Below are 21,272 nucleotides of genomic sequence, written 5' to 3' on the forward strand. Positions count from 1 at the left end.
GCCATTTGGATACAGAACTGGCTCAAAGGTAGAAGACAGAGGGTGGTGGTGGAGGGTTGCTTTTCAGACTGGAGGCCTGTGACCAGTGGAGTGCCACAAGGATCGGTGGTGGATCCTCTATTTTTTGTTATTTACATAAATTATTTGGATACGAGCATAAGAGGTATAGTTAGTAAGTTTGCAGATGACACCAAAATTGGAGGTGTAGTGGACAGCGAAGGTTACCTCAGATTACAACAGGATCTTAACCAGATGGGCCAATGGGCTGAGAAGTGGCAGATGGAGTTTAATTCAGATAAATGCAAGATGCTGCATTTTGTGAAAGCAAGTCTTAGCAGAATTTATACACTTAATGGTAAGGTCCTCGGGAGTGTTGCTGAACAAAAAGACCTTGGAGTGCAGGTTCATAGCTCCTTGAAAGCGGAGTCGCACGTAGATAGGATAGTGAAGGCGGCATTTGGTATGCTTTCTTTTATTAGTCAGAGTATTGAGGACAGGAGTTGGGAGGTCATGTTGCGCCTCTACAGGACATTGGTCAGTCCGCTGTTGGAATATTTCGTGCAAATCTGGTCTCCTTCCTATCTGAAAGATGTTGTGAAACTTGAAAGGGTTCAGAAAAGATTTACAAGGATGTTGCCAGAGTTGAAGGATTTGAGCTATAGGGAGAGGCTGAACAGGCTGGGGCTGCTTTCCCTGGAGCGTCAGAGGCTTAGGAGTGACCTTATAGAGGTTTACAAAATCATGAGGGGCATGGATAGGATAAATAGACAAAGTCTTTTCCCTGGGGTTGGGGGGAGTCCAGAACTAGAGGCATAGGTTTAGGGTGAGAGGGGAAAGATATATGAAAGACCCAAGGGACAACTTTGTCACACATACGTGTATGGAATGAGCCTCTGGAGGAAGTTGAGGATGGTGCAATTGGAACATTTAAAAGGCAAGTGGATGGGTATATGAATTGGAAGGGTTTGGAGGGATATGGGCCAGGTGGTGGCAGGTGGGACTATATTAGGTTGCGATATCTGATTGGCATGGACGGGGTTGGACTGAAGGGTCTGTATCCATGCTGTACATCTCCTTGACTGTATGACTATGAATAACATAAAGCGCTTGTGAGTGGGTTAGTGAAGGGACCTAGAATACAATATCTCACACTACCTTCCAGTCCACAGGAACTATCCAGAGCCTACAGAAACTTGAAAGATGACCACCAATGCATCCGTTATTTATAGGGCCACTTCCTTAAGTACCCGAATGTAGATTATTGGGCCCCAAGGCTTGATAGGTCTTTAATCCCATTAATGTTTGCAACATCATTTCCACACACAACTGATTTCCTTCAGTGTTCTGCCACATTCAATTTGTCTGTACCTCAATCTTACACTCATACTCCACTTTATCCCTTTTAATAAACACCTTTGTGCTCCCTTGTTAAAATCTAAGTTATTCCCAATCCTGTTCTTTGACCAATTCGTATATCCTTTCCTTGGAGGTGATACTCTAATTTCCCTTGTTCACCATGAACAGGTTTTCGTAGCAGCATCGCTGGGAACATAACAAAATCTGACCAAATATTGCATACAAAAACAAGTAAAACTTTTACAAGTCACTCATTTGTTCGAAGATATTTTTATGCACATCTTGTAATCACAAACGTAAGCTAGGAATGTTTTAGCTGACTTAAAGTGAGAACATATACCAGTTGTCTACTAGGCCAAAGACTTCTGAAAGATCATAGACTTGATTCATGATCTGAGCCAAGTTAGCTGATCTCTCTACTTGCATAGAAGGACGAGATCATAGCCTCGTTAGTGGTTAGTCTTACTGAACTAAGGTGAAGAGAAATTTCTTCCCTTAGAGTTGCGAAATGTCGGAAATTTCTACCCCAGAGAGCTGTGAATGCTCATTCTCTTCAATATACTCATAACAAAGATCACAAGATTTTTGGATAGGAAGGGGGAAGGAATATGGGAATAGTACAAGAAGGTAGGATTAAGGTAGATATCAGCCATGCTCTTATCAAATGGTGAAATAGGCTCAAAGTGCTGAATGTCCTGCTCCTATTTCTTAAGTCTCATGCAGGTAAACTGGGCAATACAACCTTACTTCCATTTGCTTACTGACCTCACTATTGCCTGGATTGATCAAAAACAATGGCCCCATCAAAAATCCATGAGTCAGAATGCTGATTTACTCACAAACAGGTTGAAAATGTGCAGAAACCTGTCTGGAGACAGCATTTATAAAACAGAAAAAGACAGTCTGCAATTAACAGCTAAGCAACAACAAAAAACAGAGCTGACTTACAATATGTTAAAACATATGACTCTGGATTTACCCTTCTTCCTAACAATGATTTCTAATCATGCTAACCTTTTAACTGTAACAGCCTTTTCTTTGTTCCAAGAGCATGTGCAGACAGTAATAATTTTCAGGCAGGTACAAAGTTTATAATGAAGTGCCCAAGGATCAGTCTTGGGATCTTGCTTTTCATAATAGGTATTAATGATCCGTATCTTGGTATGCAGTAGACAATTTCAAAGTTTTCAGTGTCAGAAATGTGATCGACTCTTAACTGCACTCTAGTGGGCAATAAATGCTGGCTGAGCCAGTGACACCCTCATCCCATGAATGAATTTAAAAAACCTTGAAAGAATTGTAAACTGTGAAGACGATACTGTAGAACATAAACAAGTTGGTGGAATGGAAAGATAGGTGGCAGATGAGCTCCAATGCAGAAAAAAGTGTGAGGTGATACGTTTTGGGAAGAAGAACATTGAAAGACAATATAAAATAGGGAGTATGATTCAAAGGCAGGGGTGCAAAAAAAAAAGAGGGACCTGGTTGTATATGCACACAGATCATCAACAGCAGGACAGGTAGAGTTAGCAGGACATAAGACATACAGTATCCACTGCTTTAGTAATACGACGATATAGTACAAGAGCAAGGAGGTGATGTTAACCATATAAGATGCTTGTTCGATCTCAGCTGGAGTATTATGTGCAATTCTGGACATTACATTATGAGAAAGATGTGAATGCATTTGAGACATTGCAGAAGCAGCTTACAAGAATGATTCCAGGGAGAAAGAACTTCAGTTATGAAGATAAATTGAAGACGTTGGGACAGTTCTCTTTGGAGACAGGGCTACAAAGAGGATATGTGATAGAAATTTTCAAAACTATGAGCAGGCTGGACAGAACAGACAGGGAGAAACTGTTCCCTATTGTGAAAGGAACAAAAATAAGACAGCATAGATTCAACATGATCTGCAAAAGAAAAAGGAAGGATAAAGTGAGGAAAATATTTTTAACTCAGAAGTAGTTGCCTAGAAGTGTGATGAAGACAGGTTCAATTGAGACATTCAAGAGTACATAATATGCAAGGCTACCACACAACCATTTAACAGGCTGGTACATTCTGTAACTCTGTTCCATTTGCTCCCTCCTAACTTTGCCTGTAGTATAAAACAATATTTTTATAGTCGGATGACACCAAGTTATAGTCCAAGCTTTCTGAGCATTGCCCTTTCATCAGGCGAAGTGAAAGAGAAGCACACAGGCACAGAATGTATAGGGAGATAGATCAAAGGATCATGGTGTGAGTGAAGAGTTGACAATAATAAGTCTCTGCAGGTGATCAAGAGTGGCAACAGTGTGAGTAAAGTATCAACAGCTGAATAACAAATGAAGGCATGACCTATCATCCGATTAAATACGGCATAGAGGTAATTACGAAAAATTAAAAATAAGATGGTGCTGGAGACAAATGACTGGAATAACAAGCATGCTGACAATCTAACGAAAATAATACATAATCCTAAACTGTAGACTAATTAAGGTAGAGAGAGATCATAACAATTTATCAAGATGATGGTGTCAAAAACAGGACAGTAACGAAGATTTTACAGGTATAGAACACTTTGGTGGGGTCACATATAGAGCAACATGAACCCAAGATCACGGTTAAGGCCATCTTCATGAGTATGGGACTTGGCTATTAGTTTTGTTTGGCGATTCTGCGGTGTGTATCTTTAAGTGTGCCATGGAGGACCACTGGTCATGGTCTTTCAGTCCAAAATAACAATCTTCCACCACCATCTTGTATCTCCGACCTTCAAGCCAATTTTGTATCCAATTGGCTAGTTCCCCCCGGATTCTATGTGATCTTACTGTGCTAACAGTCTATCATGCAGAACGTTGTCATACACCTTCCTGACATCCATATAGACAATGTCTACCACTTTGCCTTCATCAATCTTCTTTGTCATTTCTTCAAAAAACTCAAGTCAAGTTAGTGAGATACGATACCCCATGCACTAAGCCATGCTGGCTCTCCCTAATCTGTCCTTGACTTTCTAAATGCATGTAAATCATGTCCCTCAGGATTTCTTTTCTCTTCCTGGTTTACTGAAGTCAGTGACTCCATGATGAGGTAGTTCCACATCACTCTCCAATACCTTGCCATAAAGGTTTATGCTCAAATCTACCACTCCAACAAGAGGAAAATCCCAGCCTAATCAAAGTCTGTCTTTCCTTGATGTCCATATGTGAACACATAACAAATGTTGTTTGTGCAAATAGCAATAGGAATCCTAGGAAATTTACCACTCTCTAAAAGTAGAAAAATTAAGTTAATTATAATATCCTTATAATAACCTTAGTGGAAAGTACATATGTCAGTATAGAGTGAAAATATGAACCATTTTTGGCTGTATGCTTCACCATACTTCCTTGAAAATTATGTCACAGATAGACAGTATGTGAAGGCGGCATTTGGCATGCTAGCTTCATTGGTCATTGCATTGAGTATAGGGGTTGGGACGTAATGTTGCAACGGTATAGGACATTGGTTGGTCCACTTTTAGAATACTGCGTCCAATTCTGGTCGCCCTGCTATAGGAAAGATGCTGTGAAATTTGAAAGGTTTCAGAAAAAATTAAGAGATGTTCCCAAGACTGGAGGGTTTGAGCTATATGGGAGAGACTGAACAGGGTGGGGCCTTTTTCCCTGGAGCATCAGAGGTTGAGGGATGACCTCAAAAGAAGTTTATAAAATCATGATGGGGTGAATGGCCAAGGTCTCTTCCTGGGGTAGGGGAGTCCAAAACTAGAGGGCATAGCTTATCGTGAAAGCAGAAAGATTTAAAAGGGACCTGAGCAGCAGTTTTTTTCATGCAGAGAGTGGTGAGTGTATGTAACAAGCTGCCAGACGAGGTAGTGGAGGTGGATGTAATTACAATATCCAAAAGCATCTGGAGGGAACATGAATAGGAAAGGTTTACAGGGATACGGGCCAAATGCTGGCAAATGGGACTAGATCTATTTAGGATACCTGGTTGGCATGGACAAGTCTGATCGAAGAGTATGCTTCCGTGCTGTATAACTCTACAACTGAAAAGATCAGCTTGTCATTGCTGGTCTTAGATCATGCGGGAAAGGTTTAGAGTCTCAGTCACTGCCAAAATACAGAAACATTAAAAGAATTTACCTGTTCAACTTTTGTGACTTTCTGCCCAAGTACTCAAAATGATCTGTGATTTTTCTCAATGGTTTTGAGGGTCCCTTCTGATTTCCCAGCTGTGAAGATGAACTAGTTGATAGGTTTATTTTTTGCTCTGGCTTCTGTGTTCCATCCTTTAAACCATTAAATGCTTTAGGTTGTGCCTTTACAAATGGATCTTCAAATCGGTAATTTATGTCTTTATCCACTTCCATCATTTCCTCAACTATTTTATTACCAGAATGAGAGTCAAAACAGTGAACTTGCTGGGTAAGTGAACTGTCATCCAAATCTTCTGAAACTTTGGCTGATAAACAATTAAGTTCAGTCTCTAATTCAAAGGAACTATTACCTGAAGTATCTATTTGCATAGGCAAGACAGACTCAGTCTCTTTCTTAACAGAAAGACATATTCTGGTGTCTCTCTTTCCAGCATCTTGCTTTCCAGTTCCACTTGTGCTTGGCATATATTGTTCACAGCTAGAATCAGAGATTGGACTTTCTGGAACAACATATATGTCGTCAAGGGGATTTTCAAATGACTTTGAATCCTCAAGGTCGACAATATGATGCTCCTCCTTAAGAGGTGTTATCCCACCAGGTCGAATTGGTGTGGTATTTTTTGCTCCTTTTGCACTTGAAGGTTTTATTACCCATTCCTCAAGTGTCTTGCACTTTTTATTGTCTGGGATAATGCTCTTACTATTCTCTCCAGAACCAGAGCTTTCCACTTTGGTAGTTGGGGCTTTTTGGTTATCTGTATCACTCTCAGAAGTACATCTGACAACACTTCTGGTCGTCCATTTAAATTTCTCAGCCTCTGAACTCTTGGAAGTTTTCACTTTCTGATTCTTGGTTTTCTCTTCCACCACATGGCACCCCGGTGATATACTGTTTTTGGACTCATTTTCTGAAATATTAACAGAACTGCTTTGCTGTGTATACTGGACTGTTGGTACATCCACATTTCCACCTTGAGAAGTTCCTTCCAATTTTCCACCTTTGACTTGCAGCATTTGTTCAGGGCTGAAAAATAATACATTGAGCTAAATGAACAACTATTTCAATGCATACAAATGTGCATTTGATAAATTAGCCATGCTCTGTTAAAGTAAACTAATTTTTTTTAAAAATTCTTTCCTGTGCACACCCAAAAAAACTGAATAATATGCTCGACAGCCAGAAAGTAATAGCTCAATCTAAGTATGTTTCTTGCATATTCCATGTTCTCCAAAAGGAGCTGAATTTTAGATTTTTAGAAAGAGACACATACAAAACCAAAATACTCCAGAGAAAACAAAACAAAAAGGATTTCAATTTGACCATAGGTATCCCCAAGCTAAGACTAAGATTCTGGTTGCAAAGCCTCAATCCAATCTCTAGCTCTTGTTAATCATGATAAACTTTCAGTTATTTTATCTGTGGCTAGTTTGAGGATATTTAGAATCAATAAATGGCAGAGGATTGATGTCATTTTATCTGGTACCAACCCACAAAATTATGAGATTTATTATTTTACAATTCTTAATATTAAATTCAATTTCTAATTATTAATCTAATGACATTACTAGTGGACTACCATACCTACAAATCAGTTTAAAAATTTGTCAACTATTTCTTGCTCTCTTTTCTTTCAGTTGTATCCTCAACACACAAATGTTAACTTTTTCTGTGAAGAGGTTTACTCGAAACACTCATCTTGTGCCTACTATTACCAGAAATTACCATCAGAAGAAAAATATCAAGTGACTTAGTATTAATTGTACATTGCAAATCCGGCACACTGGAGAGCAGCCTGTAGCTGCTGATACATTCAGACGCAAAGGGAAGCATCTTGTTGTTCACTACACTCTTGGGGAACACGACTGCATTCATGCAGAATAGGAATTACTACACCACGGGCAATAAATGCTATAAATTGGGGATTGTACCTGGCATGATCCATCTTTCTCCCTTTACATTTGCCTGTCGCTAAATCTTCCCACTTTTGCCTTCGGCCTGTAAAATACCAAAACACATGTTACCACACAATTTATAATTTCAAAAATTACACTTTTAAAACATAAATATTAATTCATATTTGGGTATTATGGAGACAATTGTTTAACTTATTTTCACATCCACTGCTTAATGCCTTATTCCTGATGTACACTTGTCACTTGGTTTCCTCCAATATTTCTATCTGTCTTGTTTACATCTAGAAGAGTATTTATGCAGACTTTTGCAATTTTTTAGAAATAGATTATAATACAAGATTCTATATAAACTGACCATTCAGTTCACCTCTAAGTAGGTTTCTACTATTAATTTTAATTCATTTTGCTGTTCCATTGTCTTTTTATTGACAAAACATCACCTCCAAAGGCCCTCTTGTAGCACAGTAGTAGTATCCCTAACCCAGACTGAGAGGCAGAGGTTCAAGTCCCACCTGTTCTAGAGGTGTGTAATAACATCTCTGAACAGGTAGATTAGAAGAATAGGTTAAATAAAAATACTCCAAAAAATTTTGAAAACATTATCTCCTGTGCAAGCATCACATACTCAAATATTTTGTATTTTGCCCTTCAAAACCATAAGACCATAAGACCTAAGAACAGAAGTAGGCTATTCAGCCTACAAGTCTGTTCCTACATTCAATGAGATCATGGCTGATAATTCTCAACTTTACCCCATAACACTGGATTCCCTTAGTGATTAAAAATGTGTTCATCATACCTTGAATATACTTACTGACCCAGTCACAACAGTCTCTGTGGGGTAAAGAATTCCACAGATTCATTACCTTCAGAGAGTAAAATCCCCCCCCCCATTATGGCCTCTGGTCCGAGACCCTCACAAGGGGAAACAACCTTTCCACATCCATCCCGTCAAGTCCCCTAAAAATGTTGTATGTTTCGATATTGTCATCTCACATTCCTTTATATTCCAACAAGTATAGTATCAATCTACTCAATTTCTCCTCATATGTTAAGGCTAGTGAACATTCTATGGCCTGTAGTATATATTTCCTTAGGTAAGGGGCCAAAATTGTTCATAGTATTCCAGCTGAGGTTTGACTACTGCCATGTATAGATTTCGCAAAACCTACTTATATACTCCATTCCCACTGAAAGAGCAGCCAATATCCTAATCACCTTCCCTTATTAGCTGCTGAACTTAAATCCTAGCGTTTTTGTGATTCACAGTCAAGGATTCCCAAATCCCTCTGATCTATAGCTTTCTGCAGTCTCTCTCCATTTAAATAATATTCTGCTCTTTTACTCTTCCTGCCAAAGTGCATAACCTCATATTTCCCCACATTGCATTCCATCTGTCAAGATTTTGCCCATTCAACTAACCTGTGTATATTCCGGTGTCATCTTCACCACCTACCTTCCCACCTATTTTTGTATCATCTACATACTTGCAATAGTATATTCACTTTCTTCATCCATATCATTAATACATATTATAAATAATTGTGACCTCTAAACTGATCCCTGTGGCACACCAGTGGTTAAAAGTTATCATCCTGAAAACTTCCACCTTACTCCAACTTTCTGTCTTCTATTAGTTAGCCATACCACCTCCAACACCAATGCCTCATATTAAGTAGCCTGATGTGTGGTAACTATTTCTTAACTATTCCAAACTACTTTCTCTAGGGAAAATGTTTTATGGAAAAAAAATTCCAAGCTATTAGTTTTTCTCCTAAGGAAATCTTTGAACTGAAAGCAAGCTAATACTCTTCAATGTTTATTCTACCCACTTTGTCCCAACATAAAGATCCTCATTATCACCCAAGGGCTCTGTTGCTCATATCACTATCTTTTAAAAAAATAAGACTCTAGAACTACTGCCAAGGTCATAAACACCCTCATATACAAAGACCAAAACCCATATGCCACCAGTTCAAAACCTAAACTCTAAAACAGATTACGTATCTCATCAAAAGTTATATCTCACACACCTTACACCACAGAAGCAAGATACTTGGTCAGTAAAGGTGCAAAATTCTCCTGAGCAACACAAAGGCAGAGTGAGTTTGTCTGAGAAAAGAAATGTTTTAAGTAAGTTTTACCGCAAGCAGTAAGGTGTGTTGGATGGGAAATTTTGTGAAGAGTGGACAGGAGTACTTTTCTCCCCCTCTACTCTTTTTTTAAGTAAGTTAATTGGTTGGTAGGAAACTGCAATAGTGACTGTCTTTACATTGCTGCAAATTAGAAAAGAATGTTAAGCCAAAAGCCTGCAAATGGGACTACATCAGTTTTGGATAACTAGTTGTTGTGAACAAGTTGGGCTGAAGGGTCTGTTTCCATACTGTATAACCCAATGAATTGGTGTACTGGAACTTAAATGAGAGATACCAGAAATAAAAGGCAAATCAGACCCAAGATGATCAAGTAATTTAACAAATCCAAAACATAATAAAGGTTAACATAAAAGCAGTAAAGTTAAGATGTGCCATTATAGATCAATCAAGTGGAATATCTGGCTTATAATATGGGAAGCCATGGACACTACCAGTGTCCTAGACAACCAAGCATGGTCAGCTACAAAAACGTGAGCTCCAGATTTCAGGACTTGGCAACAACTGAAGTTAATGTGGCATATCCATGAGGTTAAGTTACGTGAATAGTACATTCAGAGAGAGATGGTCACACAATGGTTTAAGCGTCCGGAAGCAGAAAGGTACCAGCAGTCCTTCTAAGAGAAACAGACAGGTATCACAAGAGTTCCCTGCTAATGAGGGCACTGGTTCCTCAAACAGTTGCGATCAGAGTAGCATGTATGGCAATTCAACTGAACAGGAGGGGACAATGTGATGAGGGAGAAAGGATGAGTAATAGTGATAAGGGATTAGTTGGTTAAGGGAACAGACAGATTTTTCTGTGGCCACAGGGAAGACTTCATGTGGTCTCCCTGGTGCCAGGGTCAATGATGTCTCAGAGCAACTGCAGGACATTCTTTCGGAAAGGATGAACAGCTAGAAGTTACGTTCCACATTGGTACCAATGTTTTAGGTAAAAAGAAGAATGTGGTCCTACAATCAGAATTTAGGTAGAAAATTATGAAGCAGGACCTGAAAAGTTCTAATCTTCAGTTTACTTCCAGTGCCATATATAAATGAGTACAGAAATAGAAGAATAAGGTTAGATGAACTTATGGCTGGAAACATGGTGCAGGAGATAGGGCTTTAGATTTCTGGGACTGGCTCTGTAGAAGATGACACCCTTACAAACCAGACAGATTGCAACTGAACAGAGTTGGGACGGAGTTACTTCCATGGTGTTTTGCTGGTACAGCTGAAAAGACATTAAAGTAACTTAGCAAAGGTTTGAGTAGCAAGAGAGAATATTAGAGAAGAATACCAGAGTTATATGTTTTCACGAGTTGGTTCTGGTCTAGAAAGTACTGCCGGGACCCACACGGATGCAGGTTCAACAACAGTAATCATAAGGACGTTGGATAATTATTTAAATAGAAACAATGTGAAAGGGTATGGAGAAAATGTGGGAGAATGGCACAAAGTATGATAGCAGGGTCATAAAATAAACTATAGATAGCTAAGTTAGTTAAGTTCATCAGAGGGGTCAGAGTAAGGATGAAAGGAAAATAAATATAAGACATTTGTTAGACCTGAGTTACAGCATTGTGTACAGTTCTTGGTACATTGTAAGTAAAGGTGAAGTTGCTATAATCCTAGTGGACTGCTCTAAAGAGGACTGAAAGAATGCCTTTGGAGAGCCAGCAGGCACAATGAGCCAGATAGCCTCCTTCGGCACATAATACTTCTGCAATTTGTGATATATTTTAAAGACAAAACAAACTACGGTGAGTTGCACTAAAACACTGCATAATTCACAGAACATTTTGCAAAGAGATTTCAATTTAAATGCCAGGTTCAGTAAAATGTTTTTAAAGAAAAAAAAAGATTGCGTACAGAAGGTTTTTCTTTATAATAGGTATTCAGATAACTACATCAACATATCTTCCTATAGCCACTCTGCAATCGAAGCAGAATGTCGAGTATATACCACACATGAACGCAAACCTGAAGGCGCAAACATTTTATGAAATGTTTATGAAAAGTGAGTGACTTTCATGAATACGTAATAAGCCTGATTATTGTTTTAAATCAAATGGAGTGAAATCAAACAGAATATGCAGCCTCATTTTGGAGATTCAGCACCTCTACTCTGCTTGTTTTTCAGTTAAACGGTAATTCAGTGAAATTCAAAATAATTTCTGTCCCAAAATCGCATCCATAAACAATTCAAAAGTAATATATATTTAGTTGCTCATCACTGCCACCATCATCATAGAGAACTTCCAAAGAGCTCTCATAGAAAGAGCAGGAAACATCAAGAGAAGAAAGATGATGCCTGAATTACAGAAATCAACTTGTAGCCTTCTCATTCAACTTTCTTAGCTGAAATTTAACACAGGCCTAGGAGCACAAACACATCAGAAACTGATGCACAGCACTTTGGTTCATACAAAAAAAAACTTAAGATAGAAACAGAAATTGCTGGAGAAGCTCAGCAGATCTGGCAGCATCTGAGCAGAGAAAGTAGAGCTAACATTTTGGGTCTTCTGACCCTTTTTCAGAACAGATGCTCTGAAAGTTCTGAAGTACTGCCACCACCAAACCAGAAACTTGAACTCTGCTTTCTCTCCAGACCTGCTGAGTTTCTCCAGCAACTTGTGTTTGTTTCAGATTTCCAGCACCCACAGTTCTTTATTTTAAAATATCTTAAGAGAGTTACTTGAAAGAATTCCATTTCTATTGACTTCAATTCATAGTACAGCATTTAGAGTCATAGAGATGTACAGCACAGAAACAGACCCTTCGGTCCAACTCATCTATGCCGATCAGATATTCCAAAACAATCTAGTCCCACTTGCCAACACCCAACCCATATCCCTCCAAACCCTTCCTATTCATATACCCATCCAGATGCCTTTTAAATGTTGCAATTGTACTAGCCTCCACCATTTCCTCTCGCAGCTCATTCCACATATGTACCACCCTCTGCGTGAAAACATTGCCCCTTAGGTCTCTTTTATATCTTTCCTCTCTCACCCTAAACCTATGCCCTCTAGTTCTGGACTTCCCCACTCCAGGGAAAAAAGATTTTGTCAATTTATCCTATCCATACCCCTACAATTTTATAAACCTTTATAAAGGTAACCCCTCAGCCTTCGACACTCAAGGGAAAACAGCCCCAGCCTATTCAACTTCTCACTATAGCTCAAATCCTCCAACCCTGGCAACATCCTTGTAAATCTTTTCTGAACCTTTCAAGTTTCAAGGAGGCCAGAATTGCATGCAATATTCCAAAAGTGGCCTAACTAATGTCCTGTACAGCCGCAACATCACCTCCCAACTCCAGTACTCCACATTCAGAGCAATAAAAGAAAACATACCAGACACTTTCTTCAATATCCTAACTACCTGCGACTCGTTTCAAGGAGCTATGAACCTGCACTCCAAGGTCTCTTTTTCAGCAACACTCCCGAGGACTTTACCATTAAGTGTATATGTCCTGCTAAGATTTGCCTTCCCAAAATGCACCACCTCGCATTTATCTGAAACTCCATCTGACACACCTCAGCCCACTGACCCATTTGATCAAGTTCCCCTTGTAATCTGAGGTAACCTTCTTCACTGTCCACTACACCTCCAATTTTGGTGTCATCTGCAAACGTACTAACTGGACCTCTTATGCTCACATCCAAATCATTTACATAAATGATGAAAAGCAGTGGACCCAGCATCCATCCTTGTGGCACATCACTGGTCACAGGCCTGCGGTCTGAAAAACAACCTTCCACCACCACCTTCTGTCTTCTATCTTTGAGCCAGTTCTGTATCCAAATGGCTAGTTCTCCCTGTATTTCTCGAGGTCTAACCTTGCTAACCAGTCTCCCCTGGGGAACCTTGTCAAACACCTTACTGAGGTTCATATAGATCATGTCCGCCGCTCTGCCCTCATCAACCCTCTTTGTTACTTCTTCAAAAAACTGAATCAAGTTTGAGAGACATGATTTTGCACGCACAAAACCATGCTCACTATCCCTAATACATGTAAATCCTGTCCCTCAGGATTCCCTCCAACAACTTGCTCACAACCAATGTTAGGCTCACCGGTCTACAGTTCCCTTCTCCTTACCACCTTTCTTAATAGTGGTACCACATTAGCTAACCTCCAGTCTTCCGGCATCTCACTTGTGACCATCGATGATACAAATATCTCAGCAAGGGGCCCAGCAATCACTTCCCAAAGAGTTCTAGGTACACCTGATCAGGTCCTGGACATTGATCCACTTTTATGCGTTTCAAGACATCCAGTACTTCCTCCTTTGTAATATGAACATTTTTCAAGATATCACCATCTATTTCCCTACAATTTATATCTTCCATATCCTTTTCCATAGTAAATACTGATGTAAAATACTCGTTTAGTATCCCCCACATCTCCTGCGGCTCCATACAAAGACCACCTTACTGATCTTTGAGAGCCCTATTCTCTCCCTAGTTACCATTTTGTCCTTAATGTATTTGTAAAAAACCTTTGGATTCTCCTTAATCCTATTTGCCAAAGCTATCTCATGTCCCCTTTTTGCTCTCCTGATTTCCTTAAGTACACTCCTGCTGCCTTAATACTCTTCTAAGGATTCACTCGATCTATCCTGTCTATACCTGACATATGCTTCCTTTTTTTTCCTTAACCAAACTCTCAATATCTCTCATCATCCAGCATTCCTTACACTTGCCAGCCTTTCCTTTCACTCTAATAGGAATAAACTGTCTCTAGACTCTGAAGGCTTCCCACTTTCCAGCCATCCCTTTACCTGCAAACAACAGCCTCCGATCAGCTTTTGAAAGTTCTTGCCTAATACCATCAAAATTAGCCTTCCTCAAATTTAGAACTTCAACTTTTAAATCCAGACTATCCTTTTCCATCACTAATTTAAAACTAATAGAATTATGATCGCTGGTCTCAAATTGCTCCCCCCACTGACACCTCAGTCACCTGCCCTGTCTTATTTCCTAAAAAGTAGGTCATGTTTTGCATCTTGGCAAAAAACGTTTCACACATCCACATACTGAATTAGAATATTTTCTTGTGCGCACTTAAATTCCTCTCCATCTAAACCCTTAACACTATGGCTATGTTTGGAAAGTTAAAATCCCCTACCATAACACCCTATTGTTCTTACAGATAACGGAGAATTCTCCTCACACATTTGTTTCTCAATTTCCCTCTTGACTATTAGGGTGTGTATAATACAATCCTAATAAAGTAATCATCCTTTTTTTTAATTCCACCAAAATAACTTCTTTGGATGTATTTCCAGGAATATCCTCCCTCAGTACAGCTGTAAACTGCCACACCCCCTCCTCCCTTTCTGTCCTTCCTGTAGCATTTGTATCCTGGAACATTAAGCTGTCCATACCAGAGATATGTTTCTGTAATTGCTATGATATCCCAGTCCCATGTTCCGAACCTTGCCCTGGGTTCATCTACCTTCCATGTTAAGCCTCTTGCATTGAAATAAATGCAATTTATCAGTCCTTCCTTGTTCTCTTTGTCCCTGTCTGCCCTGACTGTTTGAGTCGCTTCTTTTCTCAACTGTGCCAGTCTCAGATTGATCTCTTTCCTCACTACCTCCCTGGGGCCCTTTCTCTCCCCCCCCTTACTAGCTTAATTCTTCCTTTGCTGCTCTCGCAAATCTCCCTGCCACTATATTAGCCCCCTTGCAATTCAGGTGTAATCCGTCCTTCTTGTACAGGTCATTGCTACCAGAGAAAAGATTCCAACGATCCAAAAATGTGAATCCTTCTTCCATACACCAGCTCCTCAGCCAGGCATTTATCTGCTCTATCCTCCTATTCCTATCCTCATTAGCTTGTAGCACCAGGAGTAATCCAGATACTTTTTAAGTTCCTGCCTAACTCTCTATCTTCTCCCTTCAGATTCTCATCTTTTTCCTTTCCTATGTCATTGGAACCAATGTGTACAATGACGTCCTGCTTGACTCTCTCCCCCTTGAGAACATTCTACAACTTCTCTGAAACATCCTTGACCCTGGCACCAGGGAGGCAACACACCATTCCGATTTTTTGCTTCTGGTCACAAAAAGGTCTGTCTGTGCCTCGGACTAGAGTCCCCTAATACAATCAATCTCTTGGAACCAAACATCCCCCTCATTACATTACAGCCAGTCTCAATACCAGAAACCTGACTGTTCATGCTACATTCCCCTGAGAATTCATCACCCCCTACATTTTTCAAATCAGCATATTTGCTTGCAACCTACCACTCTTACCTTTCCTGGAGTTAACCCACCTATGTGACTGTATCTGCAACTGTTCTCCCTTCCATCACATCCCCTTACTCTTGTAATTTCTTCATTGCCTGTGTCACTCCAACTGATCCATTCGATCTAATAGGATTCGCAACCAACAGCATTTATTGCTGATTAAATCCTTAGTAACATATTAACTTTTGTCGAGATAACAAAATTCTGCTTCCCACCAACTTCCCACAGATTTGTTAACTTGTGAACAAATCTACAAACTTGGTGCAGGAAATGCTAACAAGTGGATCATTGAGAAAATAAGTAAGAGCAAAGGGCTAAACCAAGATCGAAATGTAAAACTGACTGAGTTGTATCAGGAAGTGGGAATCTGGTTGAAATGATTTGGGCCACATTCAACATGGTGGCCCTTCAGAGTTGTCTTGGTACTCCCCAGAAACTAATTGTGTTGCTGCCTGGACCTCGCAACAGGACAAAATCCATAGGATTTTACTTTCTGCCGGAACTTTTGTTTATTTTTTTCCCCCCCTAACTGGAAATAGGAAACAATGATTTTTTTTTTGGCAAAGGGGCGACGGAATCTCCAGGCAGAGGTCCAACTAAACTTGATGGCAACCTTGTCAAAGAACTTGAAGGCTTTCTTGAAACTTTGCTTCTAACCTATGGCAGAGGTGACAAGATGGCATTGCCTAGAAATGAATGGGTATTCAAGCCTGGTATGGAGCCTTCCTCCAGGTGAAGTGCAGACTGCTGTGTGGTACGAAGGGGGGGGGGGGGCGCAGGCTTTTGCCTGGTTACAGACCTTTCTTGCGGACTGACAGGCCAGTGCTTCTCTCGGGTGGGCAGACGCTGGAAGGGGAGAGCTGCCGGGGGGGGGCAACTTCCAGCCTCAGCCTTTTCCTCATGGGCTCGCAGCCAGGCGCTGCACTCATGGTTCGGGAGCGAAGAATTAAAACAATATTTACGCTGGGGGTGGGGGAAGAAACACAGTTCAAACACCACCCTTCAAAAATAAAACGTAGCCAAAACAAACAAACAAAAAAGCAAAACAACCACGGAGCAGGCGGGCGGGAGGTGAGGGTTTTGCTGTCAGTGGGTGTGGGGGCAGGGATCCCACCGAAACTAAGATGGCGGCGGCGGCAGAGGAAGGGGGAGGGGGGGTGCGGTAGATCTCGCGATCGCCGCGGAATGTTCCAGAAGCGTCCGCACAACCCCCCCCGAACGTCAGGGAGCGAGTGGAAAGAAAGGCTTTGTGGAGATCGTCGACGACGGGGGGTGAAAAAGAAACCTCTCCTTTCCCCACACCCCCGATCCTTCCCTCCCCCTCCCACCCCCTTCCTCCAGCCAAGAAATACATTTAAACCTGTCGCGTCCTCCGCCTCGCCGGCATCACTGCCCTCGATCACCGACCCCCGGACCGCCGCCGCAGCCGCCTCCCTCGTCTCGCTCAGCCGACCGTCAGCCGAGCGGCTGTAGTTTCCCGGTGGTAGCACGGCGCCGCGAGCGAACGCGAGAAGATGGACGACGGGACTACAACTCCCGGCATGCCTCCCTGTGGCCGTTCGACATCATCATAACTGACCTGCGAATGCACCAATCGTCTCCAGGCCGGTGTTCGCGTCACTGTGAGGCGGGGGCATCCCATGGTGAGGGGAACTCCCGGAAGTAGCTCGTCCCAGATCGAGTTCACTGTTCAACAGGGACCTGCTAACCCTCCACCATTCAACAATACTGCTCTTTTTAATTTAACTGACGATCAGTTGTTAAATAGCTAGGGCCAAATGCTTGAATGGTTTTTCATTCAGCATTATACCTGCCCAGAATTAATTGCACTACTCTCGTATCCAGTTCTGAAGGGACACTGGGCTCGAAATGTTAACTATGTTTTCTCTCCAGAGATGCTGCCAAATCTGCTGAATTTCTCCAGCAGTTTCTCCTTTTACGTGTTCAATATCTTTAGCATCTGCAGTTCTTTGCTTCACCTCACTTCCTGGTTTGCTGCAATGTCAACGTTTGATCTTTGTAAATTTGGCATCTGAAACAAAATGTAAATTTTTCTGTGCTGTTTGAAAATGTATTTCTGCAGCATGTATCTATCAAGTGATACATTGAATGAATAAATGAACCTGCTTGAATATCAATATATTTGGAAAACCTTACAAAATCAAATTCTGTGCCTTCATTTGTTGGCATATGGTTTTCTTCATGCAGCTGTGAGTAATAGGAAATGAGTGTTTTTGTAAATCGTATTTCCATATAGCTGGACTGTGTAAGCAAGTGGGAGAAGAATATTAGCAAAAGTTTCCAAGTATGCATATTTTACAGCAAGTCCTTTTATTTGAACAACATATTACTCCTCAGACATATGTTGTTGTAATAGTTTGGGAACAGTACCAGAAAATATATCAAATGGTTATGTAAATGATCTTAATTATATTTTTCCAAAGGTTGTGTTTATAATGCAACTCAAGGAGGAAGACTTTCTACCCATACACACTTGCAGTTTCCCTGTCAATACTTAAAATGGCAGCATTAAAATAAATACGTTGGCTTGATACAGACCAACAATAAAGTTCAGGTCATGCACCTTTTAGGACTGTGCAGTCTTTAAACAACGGTAAGTTTTTGCATCTGGTTTACTTTTCACCTTGTATCTGTTTCGCCTGTAAAGCATACTTATGACAATTAAATAAACAATGAAGATATATAATTAGGATACTTCAGTAAATTCAATTCTTGAATTCCAGTATGGAACATTGATTGTAATATTTAGTTTGGGAACACATTTTCATAAAATGTAAAAAAGATAACAAAATATTTAAGAAAATTTAATTACTCGATATGGGATTCAAAGTGATGATTGAGTGTTCCATTATACATCAATTTATTAACCTCAAATAGAACCATAGAGATGTACAGCACAGAAACAGACCTTTTGGCCCAACTCATCCTTGCCAGCACTTGGTCCATATCCCTCCAAACCCTTCCTATTCAGATACCCATCCAGATGCCTTTTAAATGTTGTACCAACCTCCACCACTTCCTCTGGCAGCTCATACCATTCACGCCTGAAAAGTTTACCCCTTATGTTCTTTTAAATTTTTCCCCTCTCATCCTAAACCTATGCCCTCTAGTTCTGGATGCACCCACCCCAGGGAAAGACCTTTTCTGTTTACCTATCCATACCCCTCATGATTTCATAAACCTCTGTAAAGTCACCTCTCAGCATCTGATGCTCCAGGGAAAACAGCCCCAGCTTATTCAGCCTCTCCCTACAGCTCAAACCCTCCAGCTCTGGCAACATCATCATTAATGTTTTCTGAACCCTTTCATGTTTCACAACATTCCTCTGATAGAGAGAGATCAGAATTGCACACAATATTCGAAAAGTGGCCTAACCAATGTCCTGTACAGCTGCAACATGATGTTTGTTGTCCCTGCACAAAGCCTTAACTGATTGGATCCAGCTTAAGGAGGGCTTCAACTTTCATTCCAAAGTCTAAAGTGGGATGACAGTCTCCTCAAATTCTTACTTGTTGTTAGAGCAATACTCTGGATTTAACTGCAATGAGTAGTAGGACCAGATAATGTTGCTTAAACAACAAATTTACTGACTTTAATGATGATGAAAATAATATAAATATAAACAATAATATAAACTAATAACAAGAGGAAAGAAGAAAGATAACCTAAACATAGTTTAAGAGTAGGTCAGAGGCTAAGACTCCCCAAAGCACGTCCATCATCTATAAAGGTTAAGTCAGGAATGTGATGCAATACTCCCCACTTGCCTGGATAAGTGCAGTTGCAACAGTACTGATGAGTTTAGAAGATTAAGGGGAGATCTAATAGAAACTTACAAGATAATACATGGCTTGGAAAGGGTGGACGCTAGGAAATTGTTTCCGTTAGGCAAGGAGACTAGGACCCATGGACACAGCCTTAGAATTAGAGGGGGTGAATTTAGAACAAAAATGCAGAGACATTTCTTCAGCCAGAGAGTGGTGGGCCTGTGGAATTCATTGCCGCGGAATGCAGTGGAGGCCGGGATGCTAAATGTCTTCAAAGCAGAGATTGATAAATTCTTGATGTCACAAGGAATTAAGGGCCAAGGGGATAATGCGGGTAAGTGGAGTTGGAATGCCCATCAGCCATGATTGAATGGCGGAGTAGACTCGATGGGCTGAATGGCCTTACTTCCACTCCTATGTCTTATGGTCTTATGGTCTTATAGTACTCAAGAAGCTTGACACCGTCCAGGTCAAAGCAGCCTGCTTAATTGGCACTAAATCCACAAGTATCCACTCACTTCATCACCAATGCTCAGTAGCAGCAGTGTGTACTACCTACAAGATGCACAGCAGAAATTCACCAAAGATCCTCATACAGCACCTTCCAAACCCACAACCACTTCCATCTAGAAGGACAAGGGCAGCAGATACATGGGAAAACCACCACCTCAAGTTCCCCTTCAAGCCACTCAACATTCTGACTTGGAAATATATTACCATTCTTAAACTATCAGTCAAAATCCTGGAATTCCCTCCCTAATGGCATTGTGGGTCAACACACAGCAAGTGGACTGCAGCAGTTCAAGAAGGCAGCTCATCACCACTTTCTCAAGGGAACTAGGAATGGGTAATAAATGCTGGCCATCTGGCAATGCCCACATTCCACAAATAAACAAAAAAAAGTTTTTGAAAGACACTGTATATCAGCAAGACTCTCAATAACCTCACAGAGGAGCATTCCTGATGAAAGGCTCCAGCCCGAAATGTCGATTCTCCTGCTCCTCGGATGCTGCCTGACCTGCTGTGCTTTTCCAGCAACACACTCTCGACTCATAGAGGAGTGACTCTATAGTCAATCATTTTATTAACGTCCCTTCCTTCTCCATTGTCTTCAGTGGCTGAGCAAACTACTCGGCTGCAATAGCTCATCCTGAGAGCAATGCCCCTTTAAGCTCAATTTATGATTTTGTTTTGTCATTTGAGGCCATGTTCACATTTTTCCAAGATAAAAGGTTTTATTAACTCTCTACCACAGATTTCGTAAGCTCTACAGACTTCTCACAACTTAAGCTGGTTACACTTCCCTGTGGAGTATCTCATATCATTAGGTTATTAGATAATTTCACATCCAAAAGCTTAAATTTCCACACAGTTGGTTATCTTAGCTATGAGACTGTTTTCCTGTCTTCTAGTTCAGGTGTTATTGGGGTCAATAAAGCGAGAAATGTTCTCTTTTTTAAATCATAGCAACTCTATTTTTTGACAGTACTGATCTAAGAAAACATTAATTCAGTCAAAACAAATGCTGTGAATATAAATAATATTGTGACTGATTATCTGATTGATGAATTTTGACTTATTCAAGGAATAATCATTCTTAAGTTCAAATCAATATTTACAAAGTAGTAATCCAATACTTATTTGCTAAAAATGATGCATAAATTAAATGTAA

The 21,272-nt window shown here is 40.5% G+C and overlaps 1 protein-coding gene across 2 annotated transcripts in view; it reads right to left on the reverse strand.

Annotated features, from left to right (window-relative positions):
- The window catches only part of parga (poly (ADP-ribose) glycohydrolase a), a 202,150-nt gene extending 184,818 nt beyond the window's left edge, over nucleotides 1-17,332 (reverse strand). Inside the window, exons 1-3 of one of the 2 annotated variants that reach the window (XM_043679036.1) lie at nucleotides 17,173-17,332; nucleotides 7,433-7,499; nucleotides 5,490-6,527 (exon numbers count right to left, since the gene is read on the reverse strand). In XM_043679036.1, the coding sequence (XP_043534971.1) occupies nucleotides 5,490-6,527; nucleotides 7,433-7,446 (1,052 nt within the window). In that variant the 5' untranslated portion in view covers nucleotides 7,447-7,499; nucleotides 17,173-17,332. Of the gene's footprint in view, nucleotides 1-5,489; nucleotides 6,528-7,432; nucleotides 7,500-17,164 lie in introns of both variants that reach the window. The other variant, XM_043679037.1, reaches the window with a different exon arrangement.
- Nucleotides 17,333-21,272: the final 3,940 nt, after the last annotated feature.

This window comes from Chiloscyllium plagiosum, chromosome 38 (assembly GCF_004010195.1).
Source record: "Chiloscyllium plagiosum isolate BGI_BamShark_2017 chromosome 38, ASM401019v2, whole genome shotgun sequence".
In the NCBI taxonomy this organism is placed as follows: Eukaryota; Metazoa; Chordata; class Chondrichthyes; order Orectolobiformes; family Hemiscylliidae; genus Chiloscyllium; species Chiloscyllium plagiosum.